This window comes from Podarcis erhardii, assembly GCF_964252035.2.
Source record: "Podarcis erhardii genome assembly, chromosome: 14".
Lineage (NCBI taxonomy): Eukaryota > Metazoa > Chordata > Lepidosauria > Squamata > Lacertidae > Podarcis > Podarcis erhardii.
In genome coordinates, this window is record NC_138503.1 from 15950755 (window position 1) to 15974672 (window position 23918).

The window sequence follows — 23918 nt, forward strand, 5'->3', positions numbered from 1 at the left end:
GGTACCTAGGCTCCATCTGTGTTACACATTTAAAGCAGTATCTGAAAACTTTTGACCGTCACGGCTTCCTCCAAAGTATCCTGGAAGTATAGTTTGTAAGGTATGCTGAGAGTTGTTACGAGACCCCTTAATCCACAACTACTGCACTATTATTGTACTGAGAACACAGCCCCATCTGCACCATACATTGAAATCAGCACCATAAACAGCTATGGCTCCCCCCCCACAACTCCTGGGAAGTGTAGTTTGTTAAAAGGGGTTTATTGTTGTTAGTATAACCCTTTTCTGCTTCCCAGAGCTACAGTTTCCAGAGTTCTCTGGGAAGATTGTAAAACCATTCTGGGAATTGTAGGTCTGTAAGAGGAACAACTCTCAGCATCCCTAAAGAAACTACACTTTCCAGGATACTTTGGAGCAAGCCATGGCTGTTAAAGTGGTATGATACCGCTTTAAATGTATAGTGCAGCTGCAGTATTAATGGCCGTATGAGCAAGACTGTACCTCCACTGGCCAATGGCTAGATCCAGCAGACTGTTCTTACGTTCTTAGATGGGATGTCGTGTTGAAGTGATGAGCAGAACACACAGCTGTTCTGTTGAGCAATGCCTTTGCATTTAGCCTAACACCTAGTTTGGCTTCAAGGCAGGCACAGAAAACTAGGCATAGAAAACCATATGATCAAACACACTCAGAAAATTTCTAGCTTGAACGTTAACACCTCCCACAAACTCTGGCCCACTCATTGATTACAGGAGATTAATCGCTTGCAAAGAGCCAAGTTGCTATTAATTAAGACAAAGTGGAAGAAATCCAGTTTCTCTCTCTCTCTCTCTCTCTCTCTCTCTCTCTCTCACACACACACACACACACACACACACAGAGAGAGAGAGAGAGAGAGAGAGAGAGAGAGAGAGAGAGAGAGAGACTACCACTGTAGCACCCTGCTTGTGGTTAACGCTTAGCTGGAATGAAATATTCAACGCAGCAATAGAGAAATTAAAATAGTAATTTATTTGTCAGACAAATAAATAAGAGGCTCAGTGGTACGTGGTTACCAAGCTCTGGCCTGCCCTCCTGCCATTCTGGCCAGCACTTATATTCCCTTAATCCAGCCCCCTTTGCTCCTCCTGTGGCTGCCTCTGTCCAATCAGCCTGGTTGAAATTCCTATTGGCTGTTTGCTAGAACCAATCACAAAAGATACACCCACAAAAGATACACCCATTTCCTTGCCCTTATAAGGGAGACAAAGAGCTATATATAAATGACAAATAAGTAATAATATATCTTACATGGAATCTTAATTACCAGCTCACCTCTTGCCCTTCTTGCCCTATTGCCTTCTAAAACAAATGGTTTAATCTTACATTTTATGTTCAACAGATGTCAAGGATCTTGAGTTTCACATCAACATTGAAAGATTTCCTTCATTTAATGTTTCTAAACAAAATGCCTGACAACTATATATCAAGACTGCCCGGATGGCGTCTTCTGTCTGGCAAGGGGGGGGCTGGTGGCTGACTTAATTTCAGGATAAATACAACTCTTACAACCATATGAAATAAGAATCTAGCATTCCTTAAATCCTTTGCATAATTACATTTAAGCCAATATATTTAAGCTAATATATTTCATACATTTATCATAGGTAGCCTCTTAAAAGAATAAAGCTTTTCAAAGTAAAAAGGAAAGAACTCAATAAAACACAGCTTTTAAAAGAAGCCTCTTCAAAAATGTTCTCTTTTTCTGTCAGCTAAATGTTTTTCCCTTTTGCTCCTGGCCTTTGAACCTTAGAAAGAAGATCTGGCTCATTTTACTGGGAGGCACATTAGTATTATCTTTCCCCATTCCTAATGGTGTTTTCTCAGCCTTGGGGCAGCATATGTAATTCTCCCTTTTTTATGACTTTGAGAATTGTTTTTCTACTATAAATCAATGGGGCCCTTCTTGTTTTAGGAGGAAAAACATCTTGCCAAGGTTCTTTTAGGCAGCTGGTCTTTTGCCTGGCATGAAACATTTGAAAATCCTTTTTTTAAGCTCATTTTTAAATACAAACCTTGATTGAAATATATAGAAGCTTTGATAAAAATGCAGGCTTATGATTAGATGCCTCATTCCCCCCTTTCAAGCTCAAGGACCTTCATCCCAAGTGTCCTTGATAGCTTGACCTTCATCATATTCCTGAGGTAAAGCTCTGTATAGGGCCATGATATGAGGTAGAGTTTCATTTGAAACCATCTTGCTAATTGTACTTCTAAAACATGAAATGATACATGGCATCATACATAAAACCAATACTACTACTGTCAAGAAAAACAAGCAAGACAATAGTATCCCTTTGAGTCCTGTGACATTAGGTAACCAATTGGTGAGCCATCCCATATCCCATCCTTCCCATGTTTGTACTGGGACATGTGCTATATTCTCCATCTTTGTGGCCAACACACGGATTGCCTCACCATTATCAGAAATGTTAAAGCAACAGGCATTCCCTGTCAAGTTCAAGACTCCACATAGGCCTCCCTGCCTGGCAAGTACATAATCCATTCCCATTTTCAGCTGCAAAATGGCGGCTCTACTTTCATCCAACTGTTGTGCAATAAGTCTCAAACTCTGGGCCGTTGCATTGGTTACAAGTTCCACTACTGCTTGCAATCGAATTATTCTGTTTAGATTATAAATAGGATCCCGTGCCCCTTGTATGAGCTCACCAGGATTCCAGGAGGCAGGATCATAATAGGCTATAATGCGCTCTGGCGGCCAATCATCAGTACCGCTCCAACTTTGGGTACTTCCTCCTGCTATATGAGAAATATCAGCATTCCTTCGTGTTCGCCTGGCCGAACTAGTGGGCATAATCCACATTGGTGGTAATACCCAACCCAAGAAACAAGTCCCACTCCATTTGGAAGGGAGTTTCTTGTATGCCCATTCTCCACATATCCACCACAACCATCGGGTCTGAGGTTTTTGGTACGGGGAATACAGAAGGCGAAATACCAAAAGGGGTAGAGAGTTCACAGTGCAGTATGTTAGATTGCCTTCTTCTGTCACAGTTATGTTCCACACCACTTTCCATGCATGAATAAAAGGAGGTGCACAGGGCAAGGCATTCCGAGTTCGATAGGTAGTACCGTGTGCCCAGGTATGACTATTCTTCTTATAATCCCAAGTATAGTGACAATGAGAAGAGCCTATCATGGGAGAATCAGCTGCATCTGATGATTTATGTACACAGAATTCCCCTTGTACAGGTATAACTCGTAATGGTTTAGTTGAGTTCCATCCGGGGAAATTCTGTATTTCAGTTTGGTGTGGCATTTCGCTTACCATACCAATAGCATCTAATGGTATCGGTAATAAGGGCATACCTCCCTCTGAATCATCTGGCCCAAGAGAGCAAACAAGGCAATTGGTCCTATTTGCAACATTAGCTACCATTTCAGCTAAACCTACCCACATATTGTGGTCATGGCTGAATCCATATTTAGCCAATTTGGTCAGATTCAAGGACCCTTCCCCTTCCCAAGGGATCAGGATTAATAATAAAATCATGTTGATGTCTAGTATATGCATTCCTTCCACAAAAGATTACCTTATAGTGATAGCAAATAATTATTAGCCCCAATATAATTCCCCCAGTGACAGAAATGGGGAACCACCAAGACCAAAACATATATCCCGAGGATCCCCAATGAGTAATATCTCTGATAATTGTTCCACAAGGGGGGGGGCAGTCAATCAATTGTATTAGAGAATCTTTCCGTTCACAGTCGCTGGTTCAGACGCTCCTCAAGCTTCAGGCGTGCGCAGGTCAGCCAGCTTCCAGGTTGTGGCTGCAGCAGGCCGGTCGTCAAATGTTGCCCGTGACCTAGCCCGTTCCCGGTAGGGCTAGATACAGGGGTTTTTGGAGAGAGTTAGTTTTAAAGGATTAGAGGGGTCACCTTTGCACGTCCAACTGCCTTCAGACTTCTTCAAACGAGAGTGATGAATCCAGGGGGTCACCTCAGCTACCTTCACCGCTGTTGGAGTAGAGAGCAAGACGGTGTAAGGTCCACGCCACTTAGGTGCAAGTGGATCACGTTTCCACTCTTTCACCCATACGCTATCGCCAGCCTGGAACTGATGAATCGGCTCGGCAATGCTGCACGGCGTGCGCTCGAGGGCCCACCTGTTAAGAGAAACAAAAACACGGGAGAGAGATTGCACTTGTTCCTGTGTCACATGGTCTCCTATTTGTTTAAGGTCAGCTGGAATATCCTGAACAAAGGAGGGCGGTCTCCCATACAGGAGCTCAAAAGGTGACAACTTAAGTCTTTTTGTGGGTGCACACCGAACACGAAACAGTGTTATGGGTAACACATCTACCCATCCCAATCCCGTTTCCTGGGTTAATTTTGCCAATTGGGTTTTCAGAGTCCGATTCATTCTTTCAGTTTTCCCTGAACTCTGAGGCCTATATGCTGTATGCAGTCTCCATTTTACTTGTAGGACTCGACATACATCTTGTACTACTTGATCAATGAACGCTGGCCCATTATCACTTCCAATGCATCTAGGTAATCCAAACCTTGGGATCAATTCAGTGAGGAGTCTTTTAGTTACCTCTCGTGCCTTTTCAGTTCGGGTGGGAAAAGCTTCAACCCATCCGGTAAGAGTATCTACAAACACAAGGAGATACTTGAATCCCTTAGAAGGGACCAGCTCTGTGAAGTCCACAATTAGGCTTTCCATGGGGACGTATCCCACATGCTGAATTCCAGGAGGTTGTACCGGTCCCTGCCTGGGATTGTTTTTAGCACAAAGAACACATTTCTGTGAAATGCAAGTTGCTAATTGTGATAGATTAATAATATACAACTTCCGACTGAGACTCTCTCTAGTTGCAGTACCGCCAAGGTGAGTAGATTCATGATAATTTCTTACAATTGTGCCTGCTAGATGATGAGGTACATAAATCCTATTGTCCGGCAGGATCATCCAACCGTCCTTCACAACTGCTCTTTCCTGTTCAGCCCACTTCCTCTCTTCTGGGGTATAGTGAGGTTTAACATCTTCTGGAACTACCTCTGGTATGAGGGCTGCTATAAATCCTTCCACAGGCTTTTGGGCTGCCTCTCGGGCTGCTTTGTCAGCAGCATGATTTCCTCTGGTTATTGGATCCCTTCCTCGTCCATGACCTTTGCAGTGCATTACAGCAATGGAGCCCATACTGCTTCTAACAGGATTTCTACTTCAGGTCCATATTTCAAAGCCTTCCCGTGGGCTCCGATTAGACCTCTTTCTTTCCATAGAGCTCCATGTGCATGCAGGGTTAAGAAGGCATATTTTGAGTCAGTATAGATGTTTGCCTTACATCCGGCTGCCAATTGCAGAGCTCTAGTTAAACCTATAAGTTCAGCCTTTTGTGCTGAGGTGCCAGCAGGCAAAGCCTCAGCTTCCACAACTTCCTCATTGGTGACCACAGCATATCCTGCTCGTCTGGCACCTTCATGCAGGTAACTGCTACCATCCGTATAATATACAACATCTGGATTTTTCAATGGCTCATCTTTCAGATCAGGTCTACTGGAATAAACTTCATCCATTATTTGGAGACAATCATGTGATTCCTCATCATCTACCTCTGGTAGGGGCAGCAAAGTCGCTGGATTGAGCATATTCACTACTCGTAGATGAATCCTGGGATTTTCACACAATAGGCCTTGGTATCTAGCCATCCTTGGGTTCGTTAGCCAATAACTACCCTTATATTCCATGAGTGTCAGAACAGCATGAGGTACATTCACATACATCGTCTGGCCAAAGGTAAATTTATCAGCTTCTTTGACAAGGCTCGCAGTGGCCGCTACTGCCCTTAGGCATGGAGGCCATCCTTTTGCTACTGAGTCCAATTGTTTAGACAAATAAGCTACTGGACGGTTCCAACTTCCTAATCTCTGGGTCAGGACTGCTGCTGCAATCCCATTCTGTTCATGTACATACAGCTGAAAGGGTTTTTCCGAATTAGGCAATCCAAGGGCTGGTGCCTCCATAAGTCGCTGTTTGATAACTAAAAAGGCTTGTTTCTGCTCAGGTCCCCATACGAATGGGTCCTTTTCTGCACCTCGAGTGCTTTCATGTAAGGGCTTGGCCAGACTGCTGAAATCAGGTATCCATAGTCTACAAAACCCTGCTGTTCCCAGGAATCCCCTAAGTTGTTTTCTTGTGGTAGGTTCCTTGATAAGGCAAATAGCTTCTTTCCTCTCTGGTCTCAATGCTCGTTGTTGGTGTGAGATGTCAAAGCCCAAATATTTGACCTTTTCTAAACATAACTGTGCCTTTTTCTGGGAAACTCGGTAGCCAGCTTCCCAGAGCAAGTGGAGCAGTTCCTCTGTCCCTTCTTTACAGGTATCAAAATCCTTTGCAGCTAGTATAAGATCATCCACATATTGCAGAACCACCTTTTCTCCCGGTATTGAGGGGTAACTTGTTAGATCCCTCGCCAAGGCAGTGCCAAATAAAGTTGGGGAATTTTTGAATCCTTGGGGCAATCTTGTCCAGGTTAGCTGGCCTTTTGTTCCTGTCAAAGGGTCTTCCCACTGGAAGGCAAATATAGGTTGGCTCTGTGGTGCCAGCCGGCAACAGAAGAATGCATCTTTCAAGTCCAATACAGTAAAAAATGTTGCTTCTGGTGGGATCAAACTCAGCAAGGTATATGGGTTTGGTACATTTGGGTGCAAGGTCTCGATAGCCTGGTTTACGAGCCTCAAGTCCTGCACTGGCCTATATTCATCTGTCCCAGGTTTTCGAACAGGCAAAAGGGGTGTGTTCCATTCTGATTGGCAAGGCTTAAGCAGACCATATTTTAATAGGCGGTCCAAATGTTTCTGGATGCCCTCCGCTGCTCGCCGGGGTAAGGGATATTGCTTTACAGATACAGGGGTAGCCATAGGTTTTAGGGTTACTACAATTGGAGCTATATTCTTAGCCATTCCTGGTGGGCTATTTTCGGCCCATACTCCTGGTGGCACCTGTAGAGTTCGGAGGAGCTTGTCTAATTCTGTATCCAATGTGGGTTGGACTTGCAAGGCTGACATTAAGCGCCATGATTGTTCCTTAGGTACTGAGAGGGTAATTATTCCTGCTGCTTTTGATGGCAGTTTCATTTCTGGACCTCGAGGAGTGAAAGTGATTTGGGCCTGCAATTTGGACAGCATATCTCTACCTAAGAGAGGTATTGGACACTCAGGTATATACAAAAACTGATGGGTTAAACGATGTCCCCCAATCTGGCATTCCAAAGGTTGGAGGAAAGACCTCTTAGCTGACTGTCCAGTAGCACTTTTAATGACTACACTTTTGGATGCCTTTTTCTGCAATAGTTCTGGGAGTACTGAGTATTCAGCCCCAGTATCAATCATAAAGTCTATTAAATGGCTCCCTAATTGAATCGTGACCGTGGGCTCCTGGAAGCCTAACTTTATGGAGTCCGGTCGTTCCTAGTCTTGGGTAAAATCCTCTTCTGCCAGTCCAATGAAATTGTCTCTACTCCGTCCCTGTCCTGGTCTCTGATATCTTCCATCTCGGATCATTCCCCGTCCCCGTCCCTGGTTTCTTGGGCCGGAGCCGGAGCCTGGGCCTGGGCCTGGGCGTACTTCTTCCAACCTCAGGGGTTCAGGACACTCCCGCTTCCAATGACCCTCCTTCTTGCAATTTGCACATTGATTCCTTCCCAGTGGTGGATTCCTTCCTCGCCCTCGCCCTCCATTTAAGGGGCGGTGGTCTTGCTTCACTGCTGTGGCTAGCATTACCATCTTTTCCTTCTGCCACTTCTTCTTCTCTTGCTTCTCAGCCTCATCCCTATTCCGATAAACTCGGCGTGCAATGGCCATAATTTGGCTCATCAGCATCCCTTCCCATCCTTCTGATTTCTGAATTTTCTTACGAATGTCAGAAGCGCACTGGGCCACAAATGTAGCAGTAATCATTCTACTGTTTTCAGGGGCTTCAGGGTCAAAAGGAGTCCATATACGATAGGCTTCTTGCAGCCTCTCTAAAAAGTCTCCCGGACTCTCATTTGGTTTTTGTTCTACTTCTGAGACTTTAGACATATTAGTGGGCTTCTGGCATGCCCTGCGGATACCTTGCACAAGTGTCTGGCGGTAGGTGGTGAGTCTGGCCAGGTGAATTGCATTGTTTGGATCCCAATTAGGATCTTCCAAGGGAAAGTTATCTTGGAGATGACGGTCAATATTATAAATATTTCCCGCTCTGGCCTGCTCACGCAAATATATCTGTGCCTTTTCAATTATGTCTCTCCTTTCCTCAGTGGTGAACAGAGTATTTAGGAGCTGGCGACAATCTGTCCAAGTAGGGCTATGAGTATTTACTATTGAAGTCACCAAGTCCATCATAGCCTGAGGTTTTTCTGCAAAAGATGGGGTGTGTGTTTTCCAATTCATCAGATCTGTAGTTGTGAATGGAATATATTGCAGGGTCGAAGTTCGAGGTGGCCGTGGTCCGGGTTGCCCATTAACCAGCGCAGGCTCCTCAAGTGCATCAAATACTCTTCTAAGAGGGGCTACTACGTGATCTTTCTCTTCACTTTGCTCTAGGGGCCTCAAATCATAGGGGATGGTATCTGTCGCAAGGCGTTCTTTTAGCAGCTTTATACGCCTGGCTGTATTGCTTGCTGACCGAGCAAGGTCTCCCTGTAACTTCTGTAATATTTCTCTGGGACTTGGATGTACAGGGGTTTGGGGTGGGCAATCAGTTGTTCCACTAAAGGAGACTGTAGATGGAGGTCTATTAGGAGTCACAGGTGGAATAACCACTTCTGCTTGGGCTTTATTATAGAACTCCAATGCCTCCTGAAGATATTTATCATAATCTATCAAGGAATCAAGCTCTGTGACTCCACTCCCATTATTCATTCCAGTTTCTTGCCTTGTGGTTACAACTGGTGGAGTGTTTGGATTAAGCTCCCTTCGATGTGGAGCATAGGGTGGAGGTGGAAGCACCTCTTCCTCTGGCCCCTCAAAAATGGGTTTGAGTTTATTTGGCAAGATTCCTTTCCTAGCTTCGGCTTTTACAGCCAATAATTTGCATCGTTTGACTTTGCATTCCCTTATCCATGGAGGATTTTTATTTAATGTGCTCAGCCAGGAATCTATATATGGAAATTGTTCTGGGCACCCTCCAGTTTCTTTGGCGATATCAGTCCAAAGTTTGCTTACTAAATTTATATCAAAGGTTCCCTGGGATGGCCATCCAGTAATTTGTTTTGGCCATTCTAGTTCACATAACGTTCTCAAGCGCTCTGGCGTCATTTTGACTCCATATGCCCCTGAGAAGGCTTTCTTAAAATTATTTAACATACACTCAAGAGGTGTATTTTCCCCCTTTGAACCCCCAACTCCCATTGTATGGCCCTGTGAAGTATCCACTCAGTCACTCACAGACGCGCTTCGTGGGTTTCCTTGCCTAGTGAAGTCGCCTTACTAGGAACCGAAGTACTGCCCACTCCACACTCGGGTCAGCTACAGATTGCTCTGTACTTTCTCACACATACAATGCGCTGGATACTTCACCACACTCTACCTCCCAATTTTTCCCTTTCCCTACACCAGATCACCATCTGATGTACCCAACCACCTAGCGTACTCAGTTTCCCCTTACTGAGACGCAGAAGTTTGATCAAGACTTCTCTTCCTCCCAATTAATTGGAGGGCCAAAAATCCCTTTGTGCACTTACCCTTGGTTGGTTCCCTGTTTCCCCCGGTCCGTCGCCGCCAGTGAGCAGGGTATCAGACAAACGAGTCTTCTGCGTTCCCCCTGGAAAAATTTACCAGTGCGCGCTTTGGGTAAGCAGTTGTCCTCTCTCTTGTACCCTGCCCAGTAGGGCGAAGGGGCTGCGTTCCAGCAGACCACTTATCCGAGTCACAGGGCACCATAAAATGTAGCACCCTGCTTGTGGTTAACGCTTAGCTGGAATGAAATATTCAACGCAGCAATAGAGAAATTAAAATAGTAATTTATTTGTCAGACAAATAAATAAGAGGCTCAGTGGTACGTGGTTACCAAGCTCTGGCCTGCCCTCCTGCCATTCTGGCCAGCACTTATATTCCCTTAATCCAGCCCCCTTTGCTCCTCCTGTGGCTGCCTCTGTCCAATCAGCCTGGTTGAAATTCCTATTGGCTGTTTGCTAGAACCAATCACAAAAGATACACCCACAAAAGATACACCCATTTCCTTGCCCTTATAAGGGAGACAAAGAGCTATATATAAATGACAAATAAGTAATAATATATCTTACATGGAATCTTAATTACCAGCTCACCTCTTGCCCTTCTTGCCCTATTGCCTTCTAAAACAAATGGTTTAATCTTACATTTTATGTTCAACAGATGTCAAGGATCTTGAGTTTCACATCAACATTGAAAGATTTCCTTCATTTAATGTTTCTAAACAAAATGCCTGACAACTATATATCAAGACTGCCCGGATGGCGTCTTCTGTCTGGCAAGGGGGGGGCTGGTGGCTGACTTAATTTCAGGATAAATACAACTCTTACAACCATATGAAATAAGAATCTAGCATTCCTTAAATCCTTTGCATAATTACATTTAAGCCAATATATTTAAGCTAATATATTTCATACATTTATCATAGGTAGCCTCTTAAAAGAATAAAGCTTTTCAAAGTAAAAAGGAAAGAACTCAATAAAACACAGCTTTTAAAAGAAGCCTCTTCAAAAATGTTCTCTTTTTCTGTCAGCTAAATGTTTTTCCCTTTTGCTCCTGGCCTTTGAACCTTAGAAAGAAGATCTGGCTCATTTTACTGGGAGGCACATTAGTATTATCTTTCCCCATTCCTAATGGTGTTTTCTCAGCCTTGGGGCAGCATATGTAATTCTCCCTTTTTTATGACTTTGAGAATTGTTTTTCTACTATAAATCAATGGGGCCCTTCTTGTTTTAGGAGGAAAAACATCTTGCCAAGGTTCTTTTAGGCAGCTGGTCTTTTGCCTGGCATGAAACATTTGAAAATCCTTTTTTTAAGCTCATTTTTAAATACAAACCTTGATTGAAATATATAGAAGCTTTGATAAAAATGCAGGCTTATGATTAGATGCCTCACCACAAGATCTATATGTTCCTCTTTTTAATTCATTGAGATTGCAAGAGATTTTACAAAAGCAACAAGAAGTGAAAAAGTAATTCAAACTCAAGTTACCTTTGTTAGCTGCTGTTCAGAAGAAAACCCCAGGCCAAATACAGTGTTTGCTCGGCTATCAGCCCACTGGCCAAACTTCTGTGATGTTTTTGTGAAGGTCATATTAGGTGTGATTGTGCTATTTATAATCACCTGGAGAGAGAGGGGGGGGGATGGAAACACAAAACAAAAAGAGGTACACAATTCAGAAAAGAATATCAGGATTACATATTATAGGAGAAACAGCAACTTGCAAAAAAGCTTGCTGTGCAAAAGAAATATTCAGGTGAATAACAACAATCAGCCTATTGGTACATGGGCTTGAGCTGCATAGCATACTGATTTGACTTGTATATATTTATGTTTCTCCTTTAGTTTATTGTCTTGCATCAATCATTAAAAAAAAAAGAACAGATAAGAGATATTCATATCCATTGCTAGATTTAAAAATGGAATTCAACTGCAGAGGATTGATCTTCCAATCCTGAGTTCAGTGAACCTACAAGTCAAAATCTTCCAAACAGTCAAAAGGTTGCTTTAACAGCAAGTTCAGACCAGAAGAGCAAGAACTGGACTTAATACCAGCGCCTTAATTAAGATGGTGTTATGACAGCCATAACAGTAGTCAGGGATAGGGCACTTCATAACTTTCAGTCTACAAAGGAGACAGACTTATTTTAAAAAAACAAAAACAAAAACTCAAGAGTCTGGTGGCTCTGATACTACCTAGTTGTAACCCCATACATTAAGGTGTTATTATTCCTCATGCTGCAGGTAGGGGTCGGGGACTGAGGCTATGAGCCGTGTGATTCGCCTAAGGCCGCAAAGTAAGTTCATGGTAGAGGTGACATTTAAGCTCTTAGGTGCTACATTCCAACAGCATTTTCTCTTTTCAAAAGGAAAAACAGGTCAAAGGGTTGCATCCAACGTAGGGGGCTAAGTTAAAGTTGCTTAGTGATATGCAGTACTTGTTTTGCTGGCATGGTTGTGCAATAGAAAGCAAAAGCAGGCTGCTGGTAGCAGAGGTTGCAATTTGTTCTGCAATGAGTTTCTGCTAGGGTACTTGCTGCACTGGATTCCCCTGTTTCACAGCATTAAAACTCACGGGAAAAGAACGCTGGGTGGTGCCCAAGGTGGGCACAATAGAAACATTAAAACACAGGTGGGCCAAATAAAACCAGTGGGAGGGCCCTCACTTTGTTTTCCTCTCTTGCTGAGTGGCAGGCCACTGATGGAGGGAAGGGACTCAATATCTTTAGGCAGCTGCCTGGGCTCACAGTTCCCAGCAAGGCCCACTGCCACCAGCCATCACTTTAAAAAATCCCCACAATGCCCAGAGAGAGACTGCTCTGAGGTACTGATGTAGGCTGCCCAAGAGTGACACTGCTGTGTAAGCACACTTGAGGGGTGGGGGAACACTGGCAAACACAATCACCTCAGCAAAGGCTGGATCCGGCGCTAGTGAGTAGGGAATAGACCAATGCAGCAGTTGGGCCAGGCAGGCAGGCAGGCAGGCGGACAGGAAAGGAAAGGAAGATCTTATACTCTCTCCTTCTCCTACAGGCAAAGAAGGAGAAGACCTGGGATGCATGCCAGTTCACGTTTGTTAAGAAGCACATTTGAAATAGTTTGCTTTTGCAGCAGCCGGGATTTAAAAGAGGAATATATTGCACAGGAAGCAGACACCGATAAGTCTCTGTGATTCACGCTAAGCGGCAATTAAGGCAAACTACTGGGGACCCAGCTTGAACCTGAATGGAGGAAGACGCAGTCCTGCCAATCATATACTGAACAAAGGAGCTCCATTCTTGTTGCAAAAAATGAGACATAACAAGAGAACATTGATGGGAGAGAAAAGGAGCTAAATTAGTCCAGGAATGCCTGCAAAACACAGAGCGCATAGCACACCCACCCAACAACGCTTTTTTACATGTAAAAAAGTTCATCAAACCTAGGAATATGGGGCCACATCACCATCGGACCCAGAATTTGCAAGTCTTTCATGCAATTAAAATAGAGCTTATCTTCTGATCAGGGAAAATGCCAGCTGAAATATCTTTAAAATCTACTACGTTGCCCTTATTTTTAAGGAAATCCATCAAAATCTAAATTTCTGACATGGGTTGCCATATATCCATATTTTCCTGGACATTAAGCAATTTCAGTCTGGGACACTGTTTCTGTTTTTTTTATATATATATAAATATTTATTAAGGTTTTTAAATATAAATGCACACATAATAAACAATCTTACTTCTATCACAACAATTTCATCACTTCTTTGGACTCCCTCACGTCTCCCGCTCCCATTTCCATCGTTAAAAATTTTTTTCCAAACAAATTATCAACTTGTTTACAATCTCATGTCCACTCATTTAAATATAATCTAGCACTTCTTCCAAAAAATTTTATATTTTCTTTAGTCTCACTTATCATCAAATTTAAATCTAGTTTAGTGGTGACCAGTTTTTTATAATCTAGCATCCTTCTTAACATTCAACCAAATTACAATGTTTTTATAGATACATCTTGAATTTCTCCCAATCTTCCTCCATCTTCTCTCCTCCCAGATCACGGATTCTGCCGGTCATCTCGGCCAGTTGCATATAGTCCATCAGCTGCATCTGCCACTCTTCCAGTGTGGGTAGATCTTGAGTTTTCCAGTTTTTTGCGATAAGAATCCTTGCTGCCGTTGTTGCATACATAAAAAATGTTCGATCCTTCTTTAACACCTTCTGGCCGACAATACCCAGGAGGAAGGCTTCTGGTTTCTTAGTGAAGGTATACTTAAATACCTTTTTCAACTCATTATATATCATTTCCCAGAAGGCCTTCACTTTAGGGCAAGTCCACCAGAGGTGAAAGAATGTTCCTTCATTTTCTTTACATTTCCAACATTTATTATCAGACGAATGGTATATTTTGGCAAGTTTAACTGGGGTCATGTACCATCTATATCAGTCTGGGACACTGTTTCTGAAGGCCAAATCCTGGCTATGTCTGGGATTTTCTGGACATATGGCAGCCCTAACTTCAGTGAACACTGAAGAAGTCCTTTTGGTTGACATGTATTGGGTTTTTTATATTTAAATTGTTTGGTTCCTTACCATTATATTTGTGTTATAAATCTTGTCATAGCAATACTTTTTCTGATCCTAACTTGTTCGTTGTCATTGGAGGCAAGATTCATCACTGTTCGCTTTGCCGGTTTGCCAACCCCTGAAATGCCCCATGAATCCAGGGACTGCTAGTTGTTTAACCTGACGACCCCACTTCTCTGCTGTTTCAACACCAGCTTCTTGTCCTTTGCTTTGCAGAAAGGATGAACAATTGCGACTCCTCTTTTTTTTTTTCCCCTTAAAGGTAAAGGTAAAGGGACCCCTGATCATTAGGTCCAGTCGTGGCCGACTCTGGGGTTGCAGCACTCATCTCACTTTATTGGCCAAGGGAGCCGGCGTACAGCTTCCGGGTCATGTGGCCAGCATGACTAAGCCGCTTCTGGTGAACCAGAGCAGCGCACAGAAACGCCGTTTACCTTCCTGTCAGAGCAGTACCTATTTATCTACTTGCACTTTGACATGCTTTTGAACTGCTACGTTGGCAGGAGCAGGGACCGAGCAACGGGAGCTCACCCCGTCGCGGGGATTAGAACCGCCGACCTTCTGATCGGCAAGTCCTAGGCTCTGTGGTTTAACCCAAAGCACCACCCTAGGATTACTTTAAAACAATGCATTTTTAAAACCAGGTATCTCTACCTATGAAAAGCTGAAGCAGTGTGTGAGATGAAGCCAGACAACTGCTAGATTTTATATGAGGGATGAGGGATAGATTACCCATTGTTCTGAAACCTCATGCAGCCTAATCTAATTAAGACTGCAACATCCTCCTACACTCCAACATTAGACAGTGACTAAATGCAGACTTGGTGGCTTCAACACCAAGCCCAGACTCTACCCTGTTTTTGCTTAATATCCAGACTGGTAAAGACCTCTCACTGCTTTTGGTTAGTCCAAATAACAAGCATTGCCCAACTGTGGACCATACATATTGGCTATCAAAATGGATATGCAGATTATTATTTTTATTCATGGCCGACAGTGGCTACGAATAGATTTCTTTGACAGCAACTAGCGGGGTAGGTTGGCATTCCAGGAGGATCCAGTCATTTGCAAATCCAGACTGCAAATGACAGTAAAGTAGAATCCCTTTATCGCACCCACTCAGGGGCTTAATACGTTTGATAAATGAGGTCATTATTCTGCACGGTGCTTATTAGATTTACACTTCCTTCTTCTGTTCTCCAGTTTCACCACAGATTACATTAGTGCTCAGGGAACTCTTAAAGCATATTGGAGCAGCTATTGTTGACCAGATTGCTTGGCTTTTTTTGCCTTGTTATCTACCAGGACTGGAAATTCAATGCATAGACAATCCTACTCATCCCAATAGTTTAAAAGTTCCTTTGCATATAGTTTCTGGTTTCATAGGCCTCATAAACTGGTAGGCCACTAAAACCCTAAGAAGAGCCTGCAGGATCAGGCCAATGGGCCATCTAGTGCAGCACTGTGTTCTCACAGTGGCCAATCGGATACCCATAGGGACCCCACCAGGGTTAAGGCAGCTGCCCCAGGCGGCAGAACTCCAAGAGGCAGGGTCCTTGCCAATTCTGCCACAAGATCTCACTAGAACCTGCCGCTGCCATCACCCCTTTGCAGGCAACACCACACAACCCTGCGAGGGTAGACTTTGGTCAGGAGAAGTGGGGCAGCACTTTCCTGTTTCACCTCAGGTAACAAAATGGGACACCACCACCCCCGGACCCCATCATGCACATCTCCTTTGCTAGAGTAGGCAAACAACAGATGCTGGCATAAGACAGCTTTATTGATTCCAAAAAAAACCCACCAATTATCCCACCTTTCCCTCCCACTACAAGAATATGCATAGTACATTATAACTTTGGGTGAGCATAAACAACACATAAATGTATTTTTATGTATTTTAAAATGTGTTTCTCTTTCCTCTTGGTTTTAATGTATCTATGTGGTGGTACATTGTCTGTTTGGTTGTAAGTTGCTTTGGGTTGCCCTGGACTAGACAAAATGACAAGTTAATCAATCAATCAATCAATCAATCAATCAATCAATCAATCCACCAAATTCCAATGGCTCTTATCCCTTTTGCCTTTGTTCCCTTATGCCTATCTTTCTATATTGTCAAATATTTAGCAAGGACTATGTTCCACGGGTGGTGCTGTGGGTTAAACCACAGAGCCTAGGACTTGCCGATCAGAAGGTCGGCGGTTCGAATCCCCGCAATGGGGTGAGCTAGCGTTGCTCGGTCCCTGCTCCTGCCAATCTAGCAGTTTGAAAGCACGTCAAAGTGCAAGTAGATAAATAGGTACCGCTCCGGCGGGAAGGTAAACAGCGTTTCTGTGCGCTGCTCTGGTTTGCCAGAAGCGGCTTAGTCATGCTGGCCACATGACCCGAAAGCTGTACCCCAGCTCCCTCGGCCAATAAAGCTAGATGAGCGCCGCAACCCCAGAGTCGGCCACGACTGGACCTAACGGTCAGGGGTCTGTTTACCTTTACCTTTATGTTCCACTTAATGTCTTAGGAAATGCAGCATTACAAATTATGTCAAAGAAATGGCAGCAAAGTTACTTGTGTGGGAGTTTACGTGCCTTTGACGCAGGGTGCCAGGGAAGGTGCCATGGCTCACTGGAAAAGCATCTGCTCTGCATGCAGGATCAATCCCCAAAATTTCCAGGTAGGGGTGAGAATTTCTCCTCTCCAAAATGCTGGATTGCCACTGCCAGTCGCAGTAAACAATACTGAACTAGATGGGTCTTAACTTGGTACAAGGCAGCTGCCTAGGTTCATATGAAGAATTCAAGAACACTTGGCAGCTATTACCTGGTCCAATATCTCTCAGTATTCTCAATGAGAAGACAGAGTTGTGAATGCCTGGGCCTTTAGGGGCTGCTCCTTTTTACTTTTAGCATGACAGTGGGAGGTTAGCCAGTGAAACCTCTCCTGTTACTAGCGCTGTGGCAGAAGAAATTGGTAAGCTTCTCCCTTGAGGAGACCTCAGTTGCTAAAGAAATGGGAAGAACCTTATTTAGACTAGCAGCTAGCAACCCCTTACAGATGAAGAACACAGAAGATGGGTTGATTTTTAAATCAGACATTTCAATCACAACTTACGTCACTGCATTCAATGCAACGCTCTTTGGGGTTTTTATTCATTTGCCCTTTAGGCACTTGGCATAACCATATCAGCCAAATAATTCCCTGGCTTATTTTTAAATATGTTAACTAATAATAACTGGAGTTGCCATTATCTGTGCGTTTTAGCATGGGAAAAGTAAGCAAATACTGTCGCATTTTATCTGTCTAGTTACCAATTTGCTCCTCTGTAAGCTGCTTTAGGGCAGGGAGAAAGCAGGAAGTTTAACCTATCAAGAGTCCTTTGGCACATTAAAAGGCAAGCAAATTTATTGTGGCATTGGCGTTCATGGTTGCAGCCTATTTTAAGGCACCACAGGAATCTCATTTTCGCTAAAACGTAGTGACATGGCTGCTCTCCAGAAATTTAGCAGGATGTCACTTTGCCTTCGGTAAGGCAAGCAGATGCTTGTGTCACAGAGCCAGAGTTGCATCCTATGCCATCCTATGGGGTGCGGCGCTGATCTCGCTTTCAGGCCAAGGGAGTCGGTGTTTGTTCGCAGACAGCTTTCTGGATCATGTGGCCAGCATGACTAAACCATTTCTGGTGCAACGGAACACCATGACGGTAACCAGGGCACACGGAAATACCATTTACCTTCCCAGCACAGCAGTACTATTTATCTACTTGCACTGGCGTGCTTTTGAACTGCTATCTTGGCAGGAGCTGGGACAGAGCAACGGGAACTCACCCCATCGCAGGGATTCGAACCGCCGACCTTCTGATCGGCAAGCCCAAGAGGCTCAGTGGTTTAGACCACAGCGCCACCTGGGTCACTATTCAGCATCTGCAAAGTCGCACGACAGAAGCAAGAGGGGTTGATGACCCTTTCCTCACCAGGCTTTTAATAGAAGTACATAAAGACTAGCCTGTTGGATCAGGTCAATAGCCCATCCAGTCCAGAATCCTGTTCTCACAGTGGTCAACCGGATGCCTGTGGGAGACCTGGGAGCAGAACATGAGCACAAGAGCAAACTCCCCTCCTGTGGTGTCCAGCAACTGGTATTCGGAAGCACTGCTTTCTCCAACTGTGGATGCAGAATATAGTTATCATGGCTCTCTCCTCCTTTTTTCAAAGCCACCCAGTGGTGGTGATCACTGCCTCCCTGTAAGAGCGAGTTCCATCGTGTGACTGCATTGCATGAAGGAGTACTTTCTTTTATTTGCCCCCAACCCTTCCAAAATTCAGCTTCATTGGATGTCCCCTACAACCCTTTCCACCTTTCTCCAGCAAGTGACAGGATGTTTGTAACATCCCAGTGGTAGATGCAATGTACAGGAAAAGCATAAGGCAGTGGAAAGGTTAAGTAATTCTTCAACCTCCACCACCAACCCCACCATCTTGCAGCAGCCTTGGAGACTCACCTGCCTAGACTTTAGCATTCACCTGCTGCCAGTTTTCTACTGGGCTACGTTCAAGGTTTTAGTACTAACTTATAAGACAATATACAGCTCAGTACTGGGTTACTTGACACTAGGGCTAGGTGGTATCTGTTTTTCAACATTGTGATATATCACCAGCTAAACATCGCAATATACTGATATATTACAATGTCTGAAATAAGGGTGCAGCTATGCAGAGGCATTGGCTGGCCTCCTGGTTTTTCCCATATCGTGATTTTTGCGCGCGCGCGCACACACACACACACACACTTTGCAATATATTGCCAGGTCAAAAAATTATGAAACCAGGATCACAATATGGACTTCAAACCGGTTTTAGGTGATCTATTGCCCGGCCCTACTTGACACATCCTCTTATCGTTTAGGCCCCCATTTTCTGCAAGAGACTCTAGAGCAACGTTTGAATTTTTGCACCTGGCTATCAGCCACTTGCAAACCAAGCGGAGATGCCTGGGCGCCAGAATGGCGCATGACATCTTCACCATTTGGAGGTGCATGCCTGGGGATCCTTGGATGTTGATTGTTTTCAACAGTCAGAATGAATTTCAGGAACCAAAAAGTTGTACAGTGGTACCTTGGGTTAAGTATTTAATTCGTTCCGGAGGTCTGTTATTAACCTGAAACTGTTCTTAACCCGAAGCACCACTTTAGCTAATGGGGCCTCCTGCTGCTGCCGCGCCGCCGGAGCACGATTTCTGTTCTCATCCTGAAGCAAAGTTCTTAACCTGAAGCACTATTTCTGGGTTAGCGGAGCCTGTAACCTGAAGCATATGTAACCTGAAGCGTATCTAACCCGAGGTACCACTGTACTGAAAAATACGACTTTAGAGCCATATGGCCCCCAAATGGCAACGAGGCAGTCTGTTTTTGCGACAAGACTATAACCTTGGTTTAAGGAGTCATTTGGCACCTAGCTTATATACTGTATCTGAGTTTCTAACACTGCTGCAGAGTGACTCCAGACATTTTTGTTTTGACAAGTTCTTCTCCTTGGATGAAAGGGAGTTCATTTTGTACTGTTTTCAAACTATTTTTGCTGTTTCTATGATATGTCTGTAAACTGCCTTGAGACATACAGAAAAGGTGGTTTATAAACTAATAAAATTAACAAACCATAGCCATATTCTAAAACGTAGTGCCACCCTGCATGGTTCTCATTTCCATTTGGATATCTGAACAGGTTCCTCTTTTTTCCTCTCTCCCTTTTTTTTAAATGATTCAAAGCATGTACAAATCCAGCCACTGATCTCCTGCGCAAATGGACCTCAGGTACTCACAGGAGAAACAGCAGCATCTAAATTGAATTAATAAAAGTATGTTTTGCAAGGCAGCAAGCAAACACCTGAAAGCAGCTTCACTTGCACAGTTGCTTACAGACTTCGCAAACACGCTCTTACAAAACACCCAGAGATACCTTAAATTACCTTCCCATGAGGCAGAGACAGAAGCTTTAAATGTTTTCCTGTGGGTCGTGGTAAGAAAAAAAATCACAGCAGGAGGAACAAATTTAGCAAATTAAAAAAGAAAAAGAAAAAACAAGGAGGGAGGATAATCAACACCCATTCTTGTAATTATAAGAAACAGAAATAGAATGGTTAAAATTAAGCGAATGTTTAAACCCAACCAAGAGTTGAGGTTTGTGAGGGATTGGGGGGAATTTATTCAGGGAGGGAAAACATGGAAGGGGCTACAGGTGTGTGACCAACAGCAGAGCCAGACCAGAGTCTAGTGATGTAGTCCCCCCTGAAATTCCACCAGAGTGCTGGAGCTTCTCTCTGATGGACTATAGGGGTCAGCAAACTTTTTCAGCAGGGGGACTGTGCCTCAGACCTTGTGGGGGCCCGAACTATTTTTTTGGGGGGGGGGGGATGAACAAATTCCTATGCCCCACAAATAACCCAGAGATGCATTTTAAATAACAGCACACATTCTACTCATGTAAAAACACGCTGATTCCTGGACCGTCCACAGGCCGGATTTAGAAGGTGATTGGGCCGGATCCGGCCCCCAGGCCTTAGTTTGCCTACCCATGGACTACAGAGTCAGCTAGCCACAGAGAGGGGAGGAACAGCACTTTGGGTGGTGGTGATGGGGAGAATAAAAGGTACAGTTTCTGAGGGAGAAGGTTAGCTGGGGCTGGATTTAAGTTAAGGCTGGATTTTAGAAGAGGGAAAGGATTTGATTTGAGATGTTGGAGAGGTTTCAGGTTGGGAGATAGGGGGTAAGATGGGGAGAACTGATTCCGAGTTAAGTTAAACATCCACAATGTGGAGACTATCCATAGCGAGAGTACAGAGCCTCTCAGCTTGGATAAGGAGATCAGGTTGAGGTCCTGGGAAAGGTATACAGACAGGAGTGTCCTGGGAGGGCTGTGACTGAACCAGGAGAGGTAGATCTTGTGTGAATTCAGGCTACCTGGGTGTCAGTATAGCCAGGAGGGGAGAGTTCTCTTAGGTACTGAAGACTCCCAACCCAGTAACAAGAAGATCCCCTCGCTCATGAACCAAGGTATTAACCAGTGAAGGAAGCGGTATGGTGTTGAAAGTATTTAATTGTAATATCTAAGTAACAGAAACTGAGTTGAGCGTTTTACCATCTGCTCTAGAAACCTGAGCATCTACTACCTGAAGTGCAACAACTGATTTTTAGTAACTGAAGTTGAAGAAGAGCTGTGCCTGTAGTGTTGTGTTTAAGCCTGAAACATCCTAGTTAAAGTAAACCAGCTAACTTCTACCTGAAAGAACACATTTCCTGACCCATTTTGTATCATAAACCTTTTTTGTTCAATAAAACTTTTGATTATTTTCTGCCTGAGACTCTGATCATTAAGTTTTCCCTCACACAAGTCCCCCACTAGGATAATCTGTGGTAAATTGTAGAAATTCATGTAACTGGTGTACCGTGAGGTGGGTGCACTATTATTAATTGGGGGCAGCTAGTGGGAGTGGATCGGCTGCATTATTTACAGGTGGCATTAAGTGGTTGGGTCCGCTACAAGCTGTATTAATGAAAAGTTTTCAATTTTGGATCATTAGAGTGACTGGGTGGCTTGGAAATTAAGCTTTAAGGGGAGTTCAGGGAGGGTATACCTTGAGACCTACTTTCAGAGTCCCGTATGAAGTCTCCCCCCCCCCCCCCACTTCAGACTTGTGTATTGAATTTGCACAAAACATAAACATTAAATTGTTGTTCAGCATCACAACTTGCATTACATATTTGCTGTAACAAAACAATACATGGGTGCCCTTATTTCGGCTTTAGACAAATCATTTATTTAGATAACCTCTCCAAAGATCTTTTTGAGTAGTGGGCAATGGGAAATCTCTTCCATGTTCATTGACAAAAGTAATAAATGGATGCCACACCATGTCAGACTTGTCGCTTTTGGAAGTTCCTTGTACAACCCTAGGTACTGAAGACTCCCAACCCAGATTCATGGGTATTTCTAACTGGTTTCCCCACTGCTGGGCTATCACCAGGCAGGCTGCAGTCAGAAGAAAGCCCATTAATTCCTTATGACCCTGAAGACAACTTGAGCTAAGGTCCAGTGTACTAAGGAGTACTAATGCTTGATTAAGCTGCATGACTTGTTTAGTGATAACGGAAATAACTGTGAAGACAGTGGTCCAGAGTTTTTGTAAAAGAATACATTCCCATCATACATCAATATATTATACATCCATCTTTTATCCAGGGTTCCCATACCATTTCCAGCACAGAGGGGGCAGCCAGTGGTTTATTTTAGCTAGCCGTATCAGTATCCAGTACCAACAGAAGATGATTTTGAGGGAGGCTTCCAGAAGGCATGCAGATACCCTCTTTCCTCTCACATTTGCCTTAAACCAGGCACCCCCATACTCGGCCCTCCAGATGTTTTGGGACTGCAATTCCCATCATCCCTGACCACTGGTCCTGTTAGATAGGAATGATGGGAGTTATAGTCCCAAAAGATCTGGAGGGCCGAATTTGGGGATGCCTGCCTTAAACCTTTAGAATTTCCCATACTATGCTCCAATATTGCAATAAAGTGGTACCTCGGGTTACATACGCTTCAGGTTACAGATTCCGCTAACCCAGAAATAGTACCTCGGATTAAGAACTTTGCTTCAGGATGAAAACAGAAATCGTGTGGTGGTGGCGCAGCGGCAGCAGGAGGCCCCATTAGCTAAAGTGGTGCTTCAGGTAAGAATAGTTTTAGGTTAAGAATGGACCTCCTGAACGAATTAAGTACTTAACCCGAGGTACCAGTGTATAAACTAGGAAGGCTGCCCCTTTCAATTCAGAGTTTGAGTTACAGCACAGAGACCCAAATGCAGTGAGGGGGTTGTAATCCTTCCCCTTTATGCTCCAGGTAGAATACAAAAGAGTAGCCTTGTAATGCTCCGAACCGTGACTTGTGTGCAACCCCCCCCCCAGCTCTTCCAGCATCGTTCCCCTAGAGATTGTGCCCTCCCCACTGTTGAGAAGACCTCAAATTCTATACAGCTCCTTTGACTCCCAATCACTGAACTGATGGCGCTTATCTACCAGTCTAGAATGGGAGTCAGGGGTGAGGAAGCCAGGGTTAAAACTTTATGCCGCTCTTTCAATTAGGTCTGAAAAGAGGTCCTCATGGCATCAGAGCGCTGGATGAAAATCCATGTACTTTTTCCAAAACCAGTACCATGCCGTTACAGAATAATAATAAAAAAACCCAAGAAACACAAAACTTTGCTGAATAGGCTTAATGAGCATAAGCCAATGTCAAAGTGGCGCTCCACCTTCTTGCCACCACTCGACTGGTGACAGCTGCCAAACACTTTGCGACCATCTATTTATATCCGGGGTCTGGGCACATCTACCCTTTGATTATCAAAGCATATGCCCTACAAAGAATGCCAGACATGAAACCTGGGATTATAAATCAGTTGGAGGCTTGGCAGCCTCTTTAAAAAAATGCACAAGATATTAAACCAAACTTCTGGTTTGTTCTGAACAGATAATATTGGTTCTGCTCTCAATTGTGGCTTCCAAAATGTGGATAAACGGAGAGCCCCCTATAACAATACTCATAGTTTCATATGCAATGAAACATATGCAGATTTAATCTTTAT

At 43.9% G+C, this 23918-nt stretch overlaps 1 protein-coding gene across 1 annotated transcript in view; it reads right to left on the reverse strand.

The window, feature by feature from the left end:
• The window catches only part of HOMER2 (homer scaffold protein 2), a 97821-nt gene that overhangs the window by 32371 nt on the left and 41532 nt on the right, over positions 1–23918 (reverse strand). Inside the window, exon 3 of the mRNA XM_081839180.1 lies at positions 11215–11346. Within this exon, the coding sequence (XP_081695306.1) occupies positions 11215–11346 (132 nt within the window). The remainder of the gene's footprint in view (positions 1–11214; positions 11347–23918) is intronic.